The sequence below is a fragment of the Citrus clementina genome, unplaced genomic scaffold (genome assembly GCF_000493195.1).
Source record: "Citrus clementina cultivar Clemenules unplaced genomic scaffold, Citrus_clementina_v1.0 scaffold_4, whole genome shotgun sequence".
Taxonomy (NCBI): Eukaryota; Viridiplantae; Streptophyta; class Magnoliopsida; order Sapindales; family Rutaceae; genus Citrus; species Citrus x clementina.
This window is the reverse complement of record NW_006262274.1, coordinates 25,288,647-25,304,314: the sequence shown is the minus strand read 5'-3', so window position 1 is coordinate 25,304,314 and position 15,668 is coordinate 25,288,647. Positions and strand designations below refer to the sequence as shown.

Genomic DNA, 15,668 nt, shown 5'->3' with positions numbered 1-15,668 from the left:
ATTTCACTATCAACAAAATTAATGAAGATTATTTTACAGGATAACTTAATAAATAGTAAAGTAGTTAGAGGGTTCAAAAGGGAACATTAGTAAATTCAATTATTGTGAGCCAAATTGGTTATTTGACAAAATCTAAATGGATACTAATTAAGGCAGCAAATCTGATTATAATTTGGGAGATCATATAAGTTACTAAAAAATAAGAACAGTAATAGTTAATACAAAGATGAACTAAACACACATGATTCACGTGGACAATCAGCCGGCCCATGTTACTTAATTGAGCTGGACCTATCACTCTTGTGACCTAAGAAACACAATCCCATATTTATTCACTTCCAATAAAAAAACGTACCGTGCGTAAATTAGCACATCATCTCAATTCCCAAAGATGAACCAAAAAATTAACTTTCGGTTATATAGCAAGATTTTGAAACTTTAGCAGCTGAAATTGCCAGCCGCTCACCCAGTCATGTGATATTCCGAGAATCATTGATTATCGTCAGTAAGGATTTGATGTACCAGATTCAGAGTTATGAAAATAAAACCAATTTCTTCGTACGACAGGTCATGTGTCATGATTTCATTAGCTGAAACCTAATGCGCCTAATGAAATCGTGACACGTGATCCGTCGCACAATAAAATGTGTGCCCCTGGTTACAACTCTATGTAAGATTATATAGTATGAGTCCCGAATAAAATTTAGGTCGCGAGTAGTTGTCTCGATGAATTTGAATCTTTAGATCTCATAATTTAACAGACTTCTAGAGATGTCTACCGTGTGTATATTTATAATAGCATATAATTAAAATTAAATAGTTTAAAAAAATTGACACTTGTATATTTATAAAAATATATTATTAAAATTGAATTACTTATAAAGATATTTAACGTGCGTATTTATGATAACATATAATCAAAATTAAATTGCTTATACAAACATTTTACACGCATGTATCTATAATGATATATTATAAAAATTAAATTACTTATAATATATTTTTATCTAGTAATCATTAATCACATCCTTATATTTTACTTAGCAGAAGATCTTATTATAGAATCCAAATCCTGCCTTTGATTTGATTCAATAAGCTTTGATATAATACTAATCGAGGCTAAAATGGGGATCCCAGAGTTTTTTTTTTTCTTTTTTTCTTTTTAACTTTTTATTCTTAATTATATTACACACACACACACACACACACACATATATATAGATAGATAAAATCAAATCTCTCCACAAACTTAGGGAATGAAGTATTTGAACCGTAAACCTAATACAACCCAAGGAGCAATTACAAGTTAAGCCAACACTACGTACTCACAAAAGATGGACAAATCATGATTGAAATAAATAGGTAGAGAAATCCACCATAGGGGCTACTTGTTCAGGAAATTTTTAAACCAGATGGCTGACTGTTTTGGATATCTTTTCAAGCCATTCTTGTAGTCTACGAAGTTGATGCCGAACCTCACACTGTAAGCTGAAGACCATTCGAAGTTGTCTAAAAGCGACCATGCAAAGTAGCCTTTAACATTTACACCCTCCCTGCAGTGATCACATAAGAAATTAGGGGCTCTTTTATCATCTCAAGTTCAAGTAAAAGTTATTTTTCAATCATATCAACATTATAACATAATTCCTTCGACAACAAAAAGACTCACTTCATGGCTATTTGGAGGAACGAAAGATGGCTATTGTAGTAATCTACCCTCATTGGATCCTTTAGGGCTTCCTCTAACAGTAATGAAGCATTATTAACCTCATCCATCCCTGAAAAAGAAACCGATCGATCCAGGAAACTTTGCTTCAATCATGAATATTTAGTTAATATGGCCGGGCTTTAATTTTTTATGAAGCAGCCAAGGAATTTTTACCATTCTCGGTAATGTAAAGTGTAGGATTGCTGTACTTTTCTTTTATATAAATTAAAAGATCTCGAAAGCCACTCGGATACACAAAGAGCCAGTTTGATGCAGCCTGTCAAAGATGATGTAAACAAATAATTATTGGATCTGAATATCGCTTTTTTTAAACAAGTCTACGCTTCTCTTTTGATTTATTTTAAATTTTTTTATTATATATGTAATGTTGATCAATTAAAAGTATCTCATAAATTATTTCCTGTATACCTGTGGACCAATCAGTTTCCCATTGCGCATGGCTGAAAAAGCAAACAAAACAAAGTTATGTAAACTATCTATATATCTGAATATCAACTGTAATACCATCTTGCAAAAAAAAAAAAGTGTTTCCTTTGAACTTACCGGTCAAATTAGCAAGAGAATCTGTTGTGTAGCTAATATTTATAGTATTGACAACAGGATTATTACGTGCATAATATGAAGTGTAATAATTCATTCCAATGAAATCGAAAGATCCTTTAAGCCTTGCAGATTGTTCTTCGGTAAATTTTGGCAATCTTTCTTTCACTAGGGTGTGCATGCTCAATGGATAATCACCGTTGATCACTGGATCCATGTACCTGTTAAACAATTCATCCAAGAGCCTATCTGTTAAAACTTTAATTAATTCCTTAAGATATAATTGTAAGTTAACAGGCATTTGATCATTGCTTTCAAATAAATAAACATATATACTGACCATCCAAGCATGAAATCAAGGGCCCTTTGAGCTGCCTCAACATCAGGTTTTTCATTGGAATAGGGGACGAACCAATGAGAATTTAATGTTATTCCAATCACACCCTTTTGATTCGCCTACACGTTTCATGTAAAGTTTTGTCAAACAGAGAAGAGCAAACAGGCTCGCTAGTTTATGGTTCATTCGTACTACATAAAGCTAAGTATTGTCAAACGGAGAAGAGCAAACAAGCTTGCTTATTTATGGTTCACTCGTACTACATATAGTTCCAAAAAACTCACCTGGTATTTTCGCTTGTAAACCTCTACAGCCGCTGCATGAGCAAGTAGCTGATGATGGCCAGCAAGATAGGGCTCTGTGGAAGAGTCTCCGACCTGGCATGCTTGGTTTTTATATTTGGAACACCGGCCAGGTGCACCATAACCTTCACTGTAGCCGCCAGTACTGTATGAATGAGGCTCATTCAAAGTGATCCAATGCTTAACGCGATCACCAAATTCTTTGAAGCAAATGTCCGCAAAGTCGCTAAAATCATCCCTAAAATCCAAAATGTGTAATGTCTAATAGGTAAGATGGCACCATTTTGTCAAATAAATATCGGAATATCTTGAAAAGAAAATGATAGCAAGTAACTTACACAATGTGAGGGCTTAAAAAGCCACCATATTCATCTTCTAGGCCTTGCGGAAGATCCCAGTGAAACAGAGTCACAAAGGGTTGCAGCCCTGCAACATTTAGATGTAACTTTGTAGAAGATTTTATATTTACATAGGTAATGAGAATGGGGTAAAAAATTATCACCATTTGATAGGAGCTCGTTGATGAGATTGTTGTAGAAACCAATTCCTTTCCTGTTCACTCCCCCACTTAGCTTTCCATCTGGTTAATTTACAGAGTTTGAAAATGGAAATTTTAAAGAAAAAAACTGAGCATTAAAATAAACACTAAATATAAGTAATTTCACAGTAGCGTACTCACTGTCATTAAATGGGAATGAAAATTAAATGGAAATCTAACATGAATATTGATAATGTTTTAATCAATGGTTTCCTCAAAGAATTTGGGATCTGCGTTTAAGAAAATATATATGAACATTGGCAGCCAAGAATTTCCATACTCATGTTGTGTTCTTTATATAAATTCAACCTAGCACCTCTGTACCAATTAAACAGTTTGACATTGACATTATTCAACTAAAGTTAGTCATTACCAATAAATATTAAATTGTTTAGCTTACTTGGTAATATTCTAGACCAAGAGATGGAAAATCTGAAAGCATCCAAATTCATTTCCTTCATAAGCTTCACATCCTCCTGCATGTTGCAATTAGTAATTAACCCGGAGCAAATTAAGAAGAGGAACATATGAAAAAGAATAAGCTCTGTCAAACCTTATAGCGATGGTAAAAATCAACTGCTACGTCTCCATTGTCACCGTGATTTGTTCTATCTGCAATGCAATGAGTATATGTATGTGTGTGTATATCTATATATAGAGAGAGAGAGAGAGAGAGAGAGAGATTCTGTTTTATTTCATGTAATTGAAATTATTAATGAATGAAGAATTTATGTGATATTTAAAATTCAAAAAAGAAGTTTGGATTTCTATTAATTGCATCTGCAGCGCACTCCTTGTGGTAATGCTGCAGGGGTGGCCACAATGAAATTTTTGGTAAGTGCCATTTAAGTTCTCTCGTTATTTTGTATGACTTCATATAATTCCCCTTATACATTGTATATTGCTAGAGTGATACAAACTCAATTGATAAATAATATGATTTAGAGAAATAAAAGAGAGGAATAAATCAACTAACCTGGGAATTTGTGAGTGAAGGTATCCCAAATACTAAGGCCCCTGCCATCCTCAGCTGCAGCACCTTCATACTGCAGCAATATACGTATTATGATAAAAAAAAAAAAATCAAACAGTGCCAATTTAGAAGCGAAGGCGAAGCCAATAAAAATGTATATAATAAAATTAGAGCGTTAATCTAGTTAATTAAATTTGTAGGTAATTAAGGGTAAATGCTGGCTATAGCTACCTGGTAAGAAGAAGCCGCTGTCCCGAAGATAAACTCTTTTGGAAAACAATTGCGATTGAGATTCGCATTGCCATCAATTCCTCTTCCAGTTGCTCTGTTTTGTGCTAATAATAATGCCACCACAACCAGGAGCATGCATCCTCCCACAAGAGACCTTTCAATTCCCATTGATTCTTCTTCTTCTTCTTCTTCTTCTTTTTGTTCTCCCCCAAAAAAAAACTAATTAATCAATAATTCCTTCTAATATGCATGCCCTCCACCGCACAAATTTTTCGCATTTTCTTACGCATTCATACCGTGAAATGGGACGCATGCAATTTGAGATCGACTGACCCTGATGTGGTATTATTATTATTATTAGTATTCATTTATGGGGAATTGCTACAAATTCGGAGGAACGCTTTCAGGTCTCCTCTCTCAGTCCATTCCTTATTTCCTTTAACCTTTCCCCTGTTTTATTAAAGAAAGTTTTATCTCAGCGGGTGGACTGCATGCGCAGGCTACCACTGACACGACACTCTTATCTATTAAGGTAGTGTTTGTTTGTTGGAGTGCGAGTGAGAAGTATGAATTTTTCGCATTCTAGTGTTTACTTACTAATTTTAAGGGGATAGTGGAAATCTCACTTCATGTGACCTACTTTTTTTAAAGTGGGGAGTGAGATTACCACTTCTATGAGGAGAGGTGGGAGTAGGAATCCACTCCCTCCTCTTCTATTTTTATCCTTACATTTAATTAAATAAAATAAATAATATTTAATAAAATAATATCATATTTATTTAAATAATATTATTATATTATTTTATAAATTATACTTATTAAAAATAATAATTTATATTGATTCTAAGTTAAAATTAATTAAAAATAATATTGTTATACTCATAGAGAATTAATAATATTACTATATACTCTTTTTATTTGAAAATATAATAATATTATTTTTATTTAAAAATAATAGTATTATATTTATTTAATATTAGTAATTAATAATAATCAATATTTTATTCTAAGAAAATATTAATTTTGTATTATATTATTAATAATAATATTTCATTTGTGTTGCTCTTAATAATAATTTTGTATTTACATAATTAAAATTAAAATTAATAAAAAAATTATGTACATAATTAAAAATATTATTAATTATTATTAATTTACAAATATAATAAAATAAATATTTTATTTTTCAAATCTATTTTATATTAATTTTGTAATTAAAAACTATAATTCTTTAAATAAGGATAAAATTGTAATTTAAAATCATTTACTACCAAGTCCATGCTCTCATTCCAGTTTAAGTAAACAACCTACTCCCACTCCCACTCTACACTCTTAATCCCAAGATTCCCACTTCAATCCAAAATGTAAACGCAACATAAAAGTTTCTACATATTACCCTATTTTTCTTTTTTCTTTTTTCTTTTTTTAAATCTTCCATATGCACGCATCTCTCCTTTCAAATATCAAAATAAATAAATAAGTAATGCTCGAATAATTAAACTTCCCTTAAATCTTTTGTTTTTCTTTTATTTTCTTAATTTAATAGGCTTTCATCAGATATATATAAAAAAAAAAAAAAGATCTCACTCGTTTAACAGTTAACACTAACCCTTCTAATCATCGATTCTTTCCACCTAATATCATTTCCACTCATTGAATATGTTGAAAAGTCAAAAAAAAAAAAATTTGACATGCATAACCTTCTAGCCGCAATATTGGAAGTATTGCCGAAGCATGTGGCTGGATTATAGAAATTGAAACCAAATGAGTTGGTGAAGTTTGTGACAATTTGGCAAATTATTGGTGAGCACCGAATTTATAATAGGGCAAACTATTATCTTTTCTGATGAAATAGAGTGAGTTTTTTCATTTGTAATGCATCCCAAAAATTTGTTAAGCTATAAGTTTTTAAGTTTTTGAGAAAAGTGTGTCTGGAAAATTTATTTTTTCTGTAGAGTGTGAGAGTACTGGGTATATTTGAGTTTACGAAAAGTGAGATTCGTTACTCAAATATTTGTACTCTATTAATTGTTAAATAAACAATTATTCTTTCTTGCCTCCGTGTATGTAGGTTTAATTACCGAATCACGTTACATAATTGTGTCTTTTATCTTTATGTAATTATTTGGTACGCTTGATTCCGCATTCCGCGCACAACAAAATCTCATTATATTAATCTCATTGAATCTCGTTATATTAATCTCATTGAATATTTTTTCACTATACATACTCATAAAACTATTCACCGCATGTCTCAAGTTAATCTTATTGTCGAAACTCAATTTCCTATCTTTGTTTGTGTTAAGATTTCAAAAGCTGATTCTTACTCCACTTTTTTCTTTTTTTTTTTTGCTAATTTGTGCTTGGCTTTCACTTTTCAATTTTTACAACCGGTTGAAGACCATGAGAAACGCATGCCATCACAATTTCATGTTTTTAGCTTTGTTTCATGTATCTAGGGTCATTGGCTTAGCTTCGTGCCGTACTATAATTAGATTGATCCAAACCTATTTAATAATTGTGTCAAAATATTAAGGTACTAACTAGTCCAAGCCAATTTGAGGTGGACCACACTTATTTGATTCCTATTTTTACTCTTATTTTATAAAATAAATATTATTAATAATTCTGATTCCGAATTTTGATATCATAACCTAAGAAGTAAACACATATTTCACTATTGAAATTCTAATTTTATCAAGATTTTTATCTATTAGAGGAAAGGTTAACTTTAGGTTCTTTCTATTTCTATTTTATTTAGATTAATTATAAATATATTTTTACAAATTTTTTAAGACGTTAAAAACATCATCTTTTAATTGGTTAGGTTAGAGGGTTTGGGTTGATTCATAACAATTACTCATTTAATAATCATATTATTATCTATATAAATAGGTCAAAAACTTGAACTCTAACCCAATTAAAAAAAAAAAAATTGTATTGACCTAAATTCAAACATGGAATAATCATGTCAAATTTGATGACTCAATCCTGTTTATTAACGTGCCTATTGAGTAAACAAATTGTGTTAAATTTTACCAGCTCACTACGTGTACATACATATCTCAAGCATGACGCATGCATTGGGTGATTGTTAAGAGTAATTAATATACTATTTTATTTACTTAAGTTAAATTCTCTTCAATAAGGACATTATTGCATTTTTATAAGAGTAATGATATAGTCACAAACTCTTGTACAAACTTACCTTGTACAAACTGATGTGACGTGATAAAATTAGTTGAATTAAATATCTCTTGACCCATATGATTTATTTTTATTATTTTGTATTTTTATTCAACTAATGAATTAATGCCACATCAATTTGTATAAGAGTGTGTGGCTGTATCATCACTCTTATAAGAGATTTGAAACTTTCATGTATCTTTCTTTCAACAAAAAAAAAAAAAATGGGTGTTAAAGAGAGATAATGATATTTTATTGTCTAATATTAACACAGAACATGCACAAATAAATTGTTTTGCTGCTTCTGTTGCTCGATCGACGATCATATTATATATATATATATATATATATATATATATATATATATATATATATAGAAGTTCTTGATTGGTTTTGTGTGTGAGAGTCATGAAACCATAATTAACTTTTAAAAAAAATGATCATCATGTTTTCCTCTCATTCGGCTTTAAATTAAATAAATCTGCCGATAAAATATTGGTTTCATGATCAGGGGGATTCATGACCCATTGTTAATTATATTTCTGTAAAGCAACAATAGATTTTTATTTCATGTACGAGATTAGAAATTAAAGAAATGAAAAAAAAAACACTTTTTTTTTCATTTCCATTTGACAGGATGCTGTCTCAACCAAGAGTGGACCTCAATTACTTTGCAAAGTTTAATTTTGCCAGTGAAGAAATTGCAGCCGAGTTGTGCAACTATTTTTACCAATTTGTTCACCTCTTCAATTCCTTCTAATGATTCGATTGATGATGCTATTAGCTGTTTGTAGCCTAAAGTAACGGAGGATATGAACCAGATCAGATGTTACACAAAGCCTGTATTGGGGGAGATACTTGTTAAACCCTGTTTTATATGCATCCCTGCAAAATATTATTAGTAACTTTTAGGTTTCTCTATTAAACGTAACTTTAATTGAGTTACTCTATTAATTATCTTTAATTAGAGGGAAGCTAGGGAAATGAAGGAAAAAAAAATTGTATGACTTTTAACAAAATAACTTATAAATTTAAAAATTATGTACATATGTTAAAATATTATTAGTTAGTAGTTTCATGTTAGATTATGACGTGAAACATCACGCTAGAATTTCTCCTGTCCACAAATTTTTCACAATCAAAAAATGAATTATTTTTTACAAATTTTAATCTTATCCTATGGTCATGTTTGTTCAAAATTCAAACAAAACCTTAACGCTCGCTACGTGGCACAACAATAAGTCTTATAGTAAAACCCATTAAATCTAATATTAAAATATAATAAAATCACACAAAAAAAAAAACCCTCTACTCTACCAAATGTCAGAACTCAATCAGTGGAACCCACATTATTTTTGTCCTGGGGCCACACGTTAATAAGAAAACATTTTTTTTTCTATTTTTTTTTATTCTTTTTGCCATGGGGACCTCGGGAGATGCAGCCGTTTAAAAGAAACCAAAATTTGACAACATGTATAAAAAAATTTACAGAGACGGACAGAAGATTTGCATACACTTTGTCTACGCCTTATCTAATCCAAAAGACAAACACAGCAAACGTAAGGGATTGATTCATTTTCCTTGAAAGCCTGAAAATTTCCCACCTCTTTGGGGCTGAACAAGAAGCTGCGACGAATGTGATTTTTGCTAAATTGAGAATTGTCAAACTTAAGATTGATTATCCATGCAGTACTAGCTCTACTTTTTCAGGAAAGTCTTGAACCAGATGGCTGAGTGTTTGGGATATCTTTTCAATCCATTTTGATAGTCAACGAAGTAGAGTCCGAACCTCACACTGTAACCAGAATACCATTCGAAGTTGTCCAAAAGCGACCAGGCAAAGTAACCTTTAACATTGACACCCTCCCTGCAGACACCATTTATGTGTACCAAAAATTACATTAGGAGCTCTTTCTTTTAAGTTTCATCTCAACTAAATAACTTGCGAGATTGTAATTTTCACACACACGCACACACATATCAACTACGAAAAACTCACTTGATGGCTTTTCGGAGGAACAGAAGATGGTTTTTGAAGTAATCCAACCTCATTGGATCCTTCAGGGCTTCCTTTAGGGGTAAGGTAGCATTATTAAAATCATCATACCCTGAAAAACAATAAGTTATATTGGTGAAAATTGATTTCAATTATAATGTTATAAGCTTTTATATGAAGCTGGGAAGGATTTTGTTTACCATTCTCAGTAATGTACAGTGTAGGATTGTTGTATTTTTCCTTTATATAAATCAGAAGATCTCGGAAGCCTCTCGGATAGACATAGAGCCAGTTTGACGCAGCCTATGAAATATAATGAAAATGGATTTTTTAAAATACATGTCAACGCGTCTTTTTTTTTTTTTTTCAATCACAAAAACAAAATATAATTAAAAGTTCTTGCATTTTATACCTTTGGACCAATAAGTTTCCCATTGCGCACAGCTGGAAAAGAAAATTATATGAAATTAGATACATTCACAGTATCAGCTGGAATACCTTCTAGTTGATCTCTTCAAACTACTGAAAATAATTTACAATATTCATTTCAACTTACCAGTCAAATTAGCTTGAGAATCTGTTGAATAGCTAATATTTATGGAATTGGCAACAGGAATATCAACTGCATAATTTGAACTGTAATAATTCATTCCAATAAAATCAAAAGATCCTTTGAGCATCACAGATTGTTCATTAGCGAATTTTGGCAGTCTTTCTCTCACAAGTGTGCGCATGATGAACGGATAATTCCCGTATATCAGTGGATCCATATACCTGAAAAGATTGGACCAGATTTAAAATCATTGAGATATTCCAAGTTTATAAGCATCAAGAATATAGAGTTCTTCATATTAATAAACTATGGATTTATGCAAATTTGCTTGCAACTAGATAATAACAACAAAAAATCATGAACTCCATATTGGAGTTCTACGGTGGCAATATACATAGATACACTTACATTCCAAGAAAGAAATCAAGGGCTCTGTCAGCAGCCTCAACATTAGGTTTTTCATTGGAATAGGGTACCATCCAATCTGAAATTAATGTTATTCCAATCTTGCCCTTTTGAATTGCCTAAAGTATCCAAGTAAAATTTTGTAAAATATACAGAACAGAGCTTAGTGATCATATATTTATTTTTTGGATATATGGATATAAAATACTCACTTGGTATTTTTCCTTGTAAACTTTTACAGCTGCTGCATGAGAAAGTAGCTGATGATGGCCAACAATATAAGGCTCTGTGGAAGAGTTCCCAGCCTGGCATGCTTTGTTTACCCATTTGGAACACCGTCCTGGTGCATCGGTACCCTTATTATAGCCATTACTACTGTATGAATGTGGCTCATTTAAAGTGATCCAATGCTTTACGCGATCACCAAATTCTTTGAAGCAAAGCTCCGCATAGTCTTGAAAATCAGCCCTGCAATTCAAAATATGATGTCTAATAGGTCAGATGGGTCCATCTATCTATGGCAGTTCTGCTGCACTGTGTTAAGGAAGCACACCACTCACCAAAGTCAAAGAAGTAAGAAAGCTGATGTAGCAAGCCAGATCAGCTGAGTTAGTTAAGGGAATGACAACTGAACAGAGTAGGTTACAGAGACTGTACCACACAAGTTCCTTGTGTGGTATTCAGTTTTGAGTTTAGTTATATTAGCTTAGCTTGCTGAGGGAGTTTTCAAGTTGTATAAATAGCTACGTGTACAGCATTTTCAATTCAACAAGCTTAGTTTGTTGAGCTTTCATCTCTAACTAGGTACCAGAGCCACACAAATGGGAAAACTTCAAATGAGTTGTGTGTTTGTTTCCGACAATGGTTCTGTTATTCTGTATGTGTTGAATTATGAGTGTTTTGGTTTTGATCAGTCAGTTGATCTGATTGCGAGTGCCGTCCTAATCAGTTGTGGTCTCTTGATTATTATTTTCACTTAAGTCAATAGAAGCAGATACAGTTGTTTGATACAAGTAAAGGAAAGTAAAGGTACAGGAATTAATAATCTTTCTGATTCTTTGATTAGGATTTGGTAAAGCTTTCATCTAGCTATGAATCAATAAGATGACATGATAAGCTATGTAAATTTTACAAGATTGATGAAGACACTTATAAACAAAGAAGTACTGTTTTTTTGAAAAAAAAAAAGAAGAAGAAGAAAAAACTTACACAATGCGAGGGCTTAAAAAGCCACCATAGTCATCTTCCAGGGCCTGTGGAAGATCCCAGTGAAAGATAGTAACAAAGGGTTGCAATCCTGCAACCGATTTCATTTAACAATATATAATTAAATCTGCTTAATATATATATCTCCACACATATTTATAGACTTAAAGAGTTAGGTAGTGATGACTGATAGGAAGGGGTCAAAATAAAGATAATCACCATTTGAGAGGAGCTCGTTGATGAGATTATTGTAGAAACTAATGCCTTTGTTGTTCACTCCACCACTTAGCTTTCCATCTGATTTGTAGAGTTCCAAAACATATATTTGTTTTATAGATTCAGATCAATTATTAATTGAAAACAATTCATAAAGCTAGCGATCATCACTTTTATAATAAATATAAATATTTCTGAGCTTACTTGGTAATAATCTAGACCAGGAGATGGAGAATCTGAAAGCATCCAAATTCATTTCCTTCATAATCTTCACATCTTCCTGAATCTCACAAGACATAATCTTAATCAGCTCGGTGACTAATTTATAATTAATAAGCGATTTATTATTTGAGAATTCATGATCATCCAAAACGTAAACACGGCAACAAATGTGCTTAAATAAGAAGAGAGAAAGAATTACTTTATAACGATGGTAAAAATCAACCGCTATGTCTCCGTTGTCATGATTTTTTATCCTATCTGCAATGGAAAGTGAGGATAACAAATCCACACGAAATCTGCATTTAGGCATCCGCCGCCCTGGAATTTCTAAAGGAATTATATATGTGTATAGTTATTAACCTGGGTATTTGTGAGTGAATGTATCCCAAATACTAGGTCCCCTACCATCCTCAGCAGCAGCACCCTCGTACTGCAAAACAAACACATTTTATTCATGTATGAATTAAGATTGACATTGACATGCGATAGAGTTGGAGGGAGGCACAGGCACAGCACAGCCAATTAATAAATATATGGACGCGTACACCTAATACTTAGTTACTACACTAGGGTCTAGGGGTCGAGGCAGGAACAGTTCTTGTTCAGTTTGTGAAAACATGACAATTAGTACCTGATAAGCAGCAGCGGCAGTCCCGAAGATGAACCCTTTTGGAAAACAACTACGATTGAATTTGGAAGAGGACTCAACATCATCGTCAAAATGACCACTTGCCAACGCAATGCCTATCTCGTGCTCGGTTTCAACTAATAACCAAGCCACCAGGACGATGAACAACCACTGCACCTGGACAGCAAAGCCTTTAAAGTTAATACCCATTTGGTTTAACATCTGAACAACAAAAAAATGTGCACCGACTCACTACACCTTCTACCTTCATATATGGTGAGAACTGAGAAAATCGATGTGACGAAATTTATGCATACGATACGATTGACATTGCTTTGACCCACTCCTTCTGGCCCTCCACTCCTTACTCCTTCCTTATCAATATCTGTGTCCGGAGCTGGCTAAGTTACAGATTCTGTAACATACAGATCCAACTTAGCCAGCTCCTGATTGGTTAGCTAGCTACCAAACACAAATAATTGTATGCTTTTTCTCCATATGCAGGACAGGTGTGGTGCATGCATTGGGTGCGTATGTTACCGAATCTGTAAGGTAGACAGGTCCATCTGTGTCGCTCTATCGAAAAAAAAAATATCTGGGTCGCAATTTTTGTTTTTTCAATTTCTCTTAGGGTCGGATGAATAAAAAATGAATAAAAAGAGGCATGAGATGTCTAAATAACTCTTTACCTAGCCGTATTTGAGTCTCAATTAAAATCTTAATACAATGTCTCATTCATTTATAAATGTTAAATTTTATTATTTATAATCTAATAAATAAATGTTACATCACATAAATCTCAAATTATAATTTAAATATTAAAATGTCTAACATTACTCAACTTTTTTAACCTCCTCACTAGTCACTACTTTCTTAATATTAATTTAGTGCATATATAATGAAAAAGAATTACTATCACGACAAATGAATGACATGTAAATGTGGCAAATATCATCAATGTTATAATATATAATAATATAGAAAAGGAAAAATCCCCAAATGACAATGCAATAATGACAATATGGAAGAAAATCTCAATTATATAGCAAGTATCACGAGCATTAATTATAGTGTGTCACATTACAAATATAGAAAAAAAATCTCAAATTATATACACAGGTGTGGACACCCTCATTTTTTTTTAATGCACACATGCTGTTAAACCCTGCAACTTTAAAATTAATTTTTAATGTACTAAAAAATCGTGTAATTTAATAATATTAAAAATTAACTCTATTAATTCACATGAAAAAAATGAAAACTTCTACGCTAGAAAATGACTATAAACTTCTCTTGCGACAACATTCTCACTTTAACAAAGTGAGAATGTCAGTAAAATACAAAAAAAAAAAAACAAAGATTTCAATATATTGAAGACAATTTTTTTGTCTATTAATGTATTAAAATCTATATTTTTCTATATTTTATATCCTCATTAGATATATATATTCTCAGATGTTGGCAACCTCGTATTTTTTAGTGGGGATAGCTCTTAAGTCGTGTGGTTTAAAAACATTAAAAACTAACTCTCTTAAACTGCATAATTTAAAAAACATGTCCGCATGAAAAAAAAAAAAAAAAAGAGTGCTCACACTATATATATATGTTAGAATTAAGGTTGATTAAACTTAATTCTTTCCCCAAGAAATCTCCACACACTAATCTTATTGAAGCAAGAATGAATACCCAAGATAGCAATTAGAAGAGTATTTAACCAAAAACAAAGATTAAAAGATTAGAAGAAAAACTGAACACAAGAAGATTTACAGAGGTTCGGCTAGGCAGCCTACATCCTCTTGAGAAACAGAAGCCATAGCTTTTTATTTATGCTTAATAGTTTACAAGACTTAGAGAGATTAATACAAGGAAGGCTATTTCACTAGGTTTGGCCTTGAAGGCCTTAAATACAACTCTGATGGGATACAAATAGGCGTGCTGCTCGCCAACTCTTGTTCTGGGTTTGTTGAAACAAACCTAAAAAGTTCCCACCAAGTCTGACTGTCGGTAACAACTCTTTAATTTGAAACGGCACTAGCAGCTGCCGTTTAACTAAAGCTTGATTCTGTTGATGCACGTGCAAGTCACGCGCATTACTCAAAACCCTTCGCTTGACAGAGCATCGATGTCATATGAGCAGCATTATCTGTTTGATTGCTTTGTCGTTTCTTATTCGATACTAGAAATGACAAAGTCGTCTTGTTTAGAAATTCTTAATTTAGGTTCACAATTAACAATATATATATATATATATAAAAGCCATAACTCACGTATACTAGAAAGAAACGGTGATTACTTTAGCGGTTTTTTGGAAAGTTGTTGGTGTGTATATATATATATAGAGAGAGAGAGAGAGAGACTTTTAAATACAAATTTAAACACAATATTTTGACCATTAAATTAGAGACAATAAAGAGTCAAGATTAAAACTGATATGTATGTAAAATAAACAATTTAGGACGAGGATAATGAATGAAGAAAATGTATGTAAGGGAACCCATCAATGTGGGCTACATAGGCCACATCACTTAAGAGTTCGTGTATCAAACTTTTCTAGGTCCGCCAAGGGCCCACTAAAGGCTTTATGCATAATCTACTATCAGTTGATT

General features: G+C 32.1%; 2 protein-coding genes across 2 annotated transcripts; both read right to left on the bottom strand.

Annotated features, from left to right (window-relative positions):
• Positions 1–1,221: 1,221 nt before the first annotated feature.
• Positions 1,222–5,185, bottom strand: LOC18044659 (beta-glucosidase 12). Its single transcript, XM_006438987.2, has 13 exons — positions 4,651–5,185; positions 4,423–4,492; positions 4,000–4,058; positions 3,847–3,922; positions 3,411–3,488; positions 3,247–3,334; positions 2,891–3,146; positions 2,610–2,725; positions 2,273–2,490; positions 2,138–2,169; positions 1,883–1,985; positions 1,670–1,778; positions 1,222–1,553 (listed from the first exon to the last, which is right to left on the bottom strand). The coding sequence occupies exons 1-13, from the start codon at positions 4,816–4,818 to the stop codon at positions 1,385–1,387; spliced, it is 1,542 nt and encodes a 513-aa protein (XP_006439050.1). The 5' UTR covers positions 4,819–5,185; the 3' UTR covers positions 1,222–1,384.
• Positions 5,186–9,125: 3,940 nt separating this feature from the next.
• LOC18044658 (beta-glucosidase 13) lies at positions 9,126–13,284 on the bottom strand. The gene is made up of 13 exons (XM_006438985.2): positions 13,066–13,284; positions 12,795–12,864; positions 12,634–12,692; positions 12,417–12,492; positions 12,216–12,293; positions 12,000–12,087; positions 11,003–11,258; positions 10,794–10,909; positions 10,389–10,606; positions 10,245–10,276; positions 10,033–10,135; positions 9,836–9,944; positions 9,126–9,703 (listed from the first exon to the last, which is right to left on the bottom strand). Exons 1-13 carry the CDS (start codon positions 13,282–13,284, stop codon positions 9,535–9,537), a joined length of 1,593 nt encoding a protein of 530 aa, XP_006439048.1. The 3' UTR covers positions 9,126–9,534.
• Between the last annotated feature and the right edge of the window lie 2,384 nt (positions 13,285–15,668).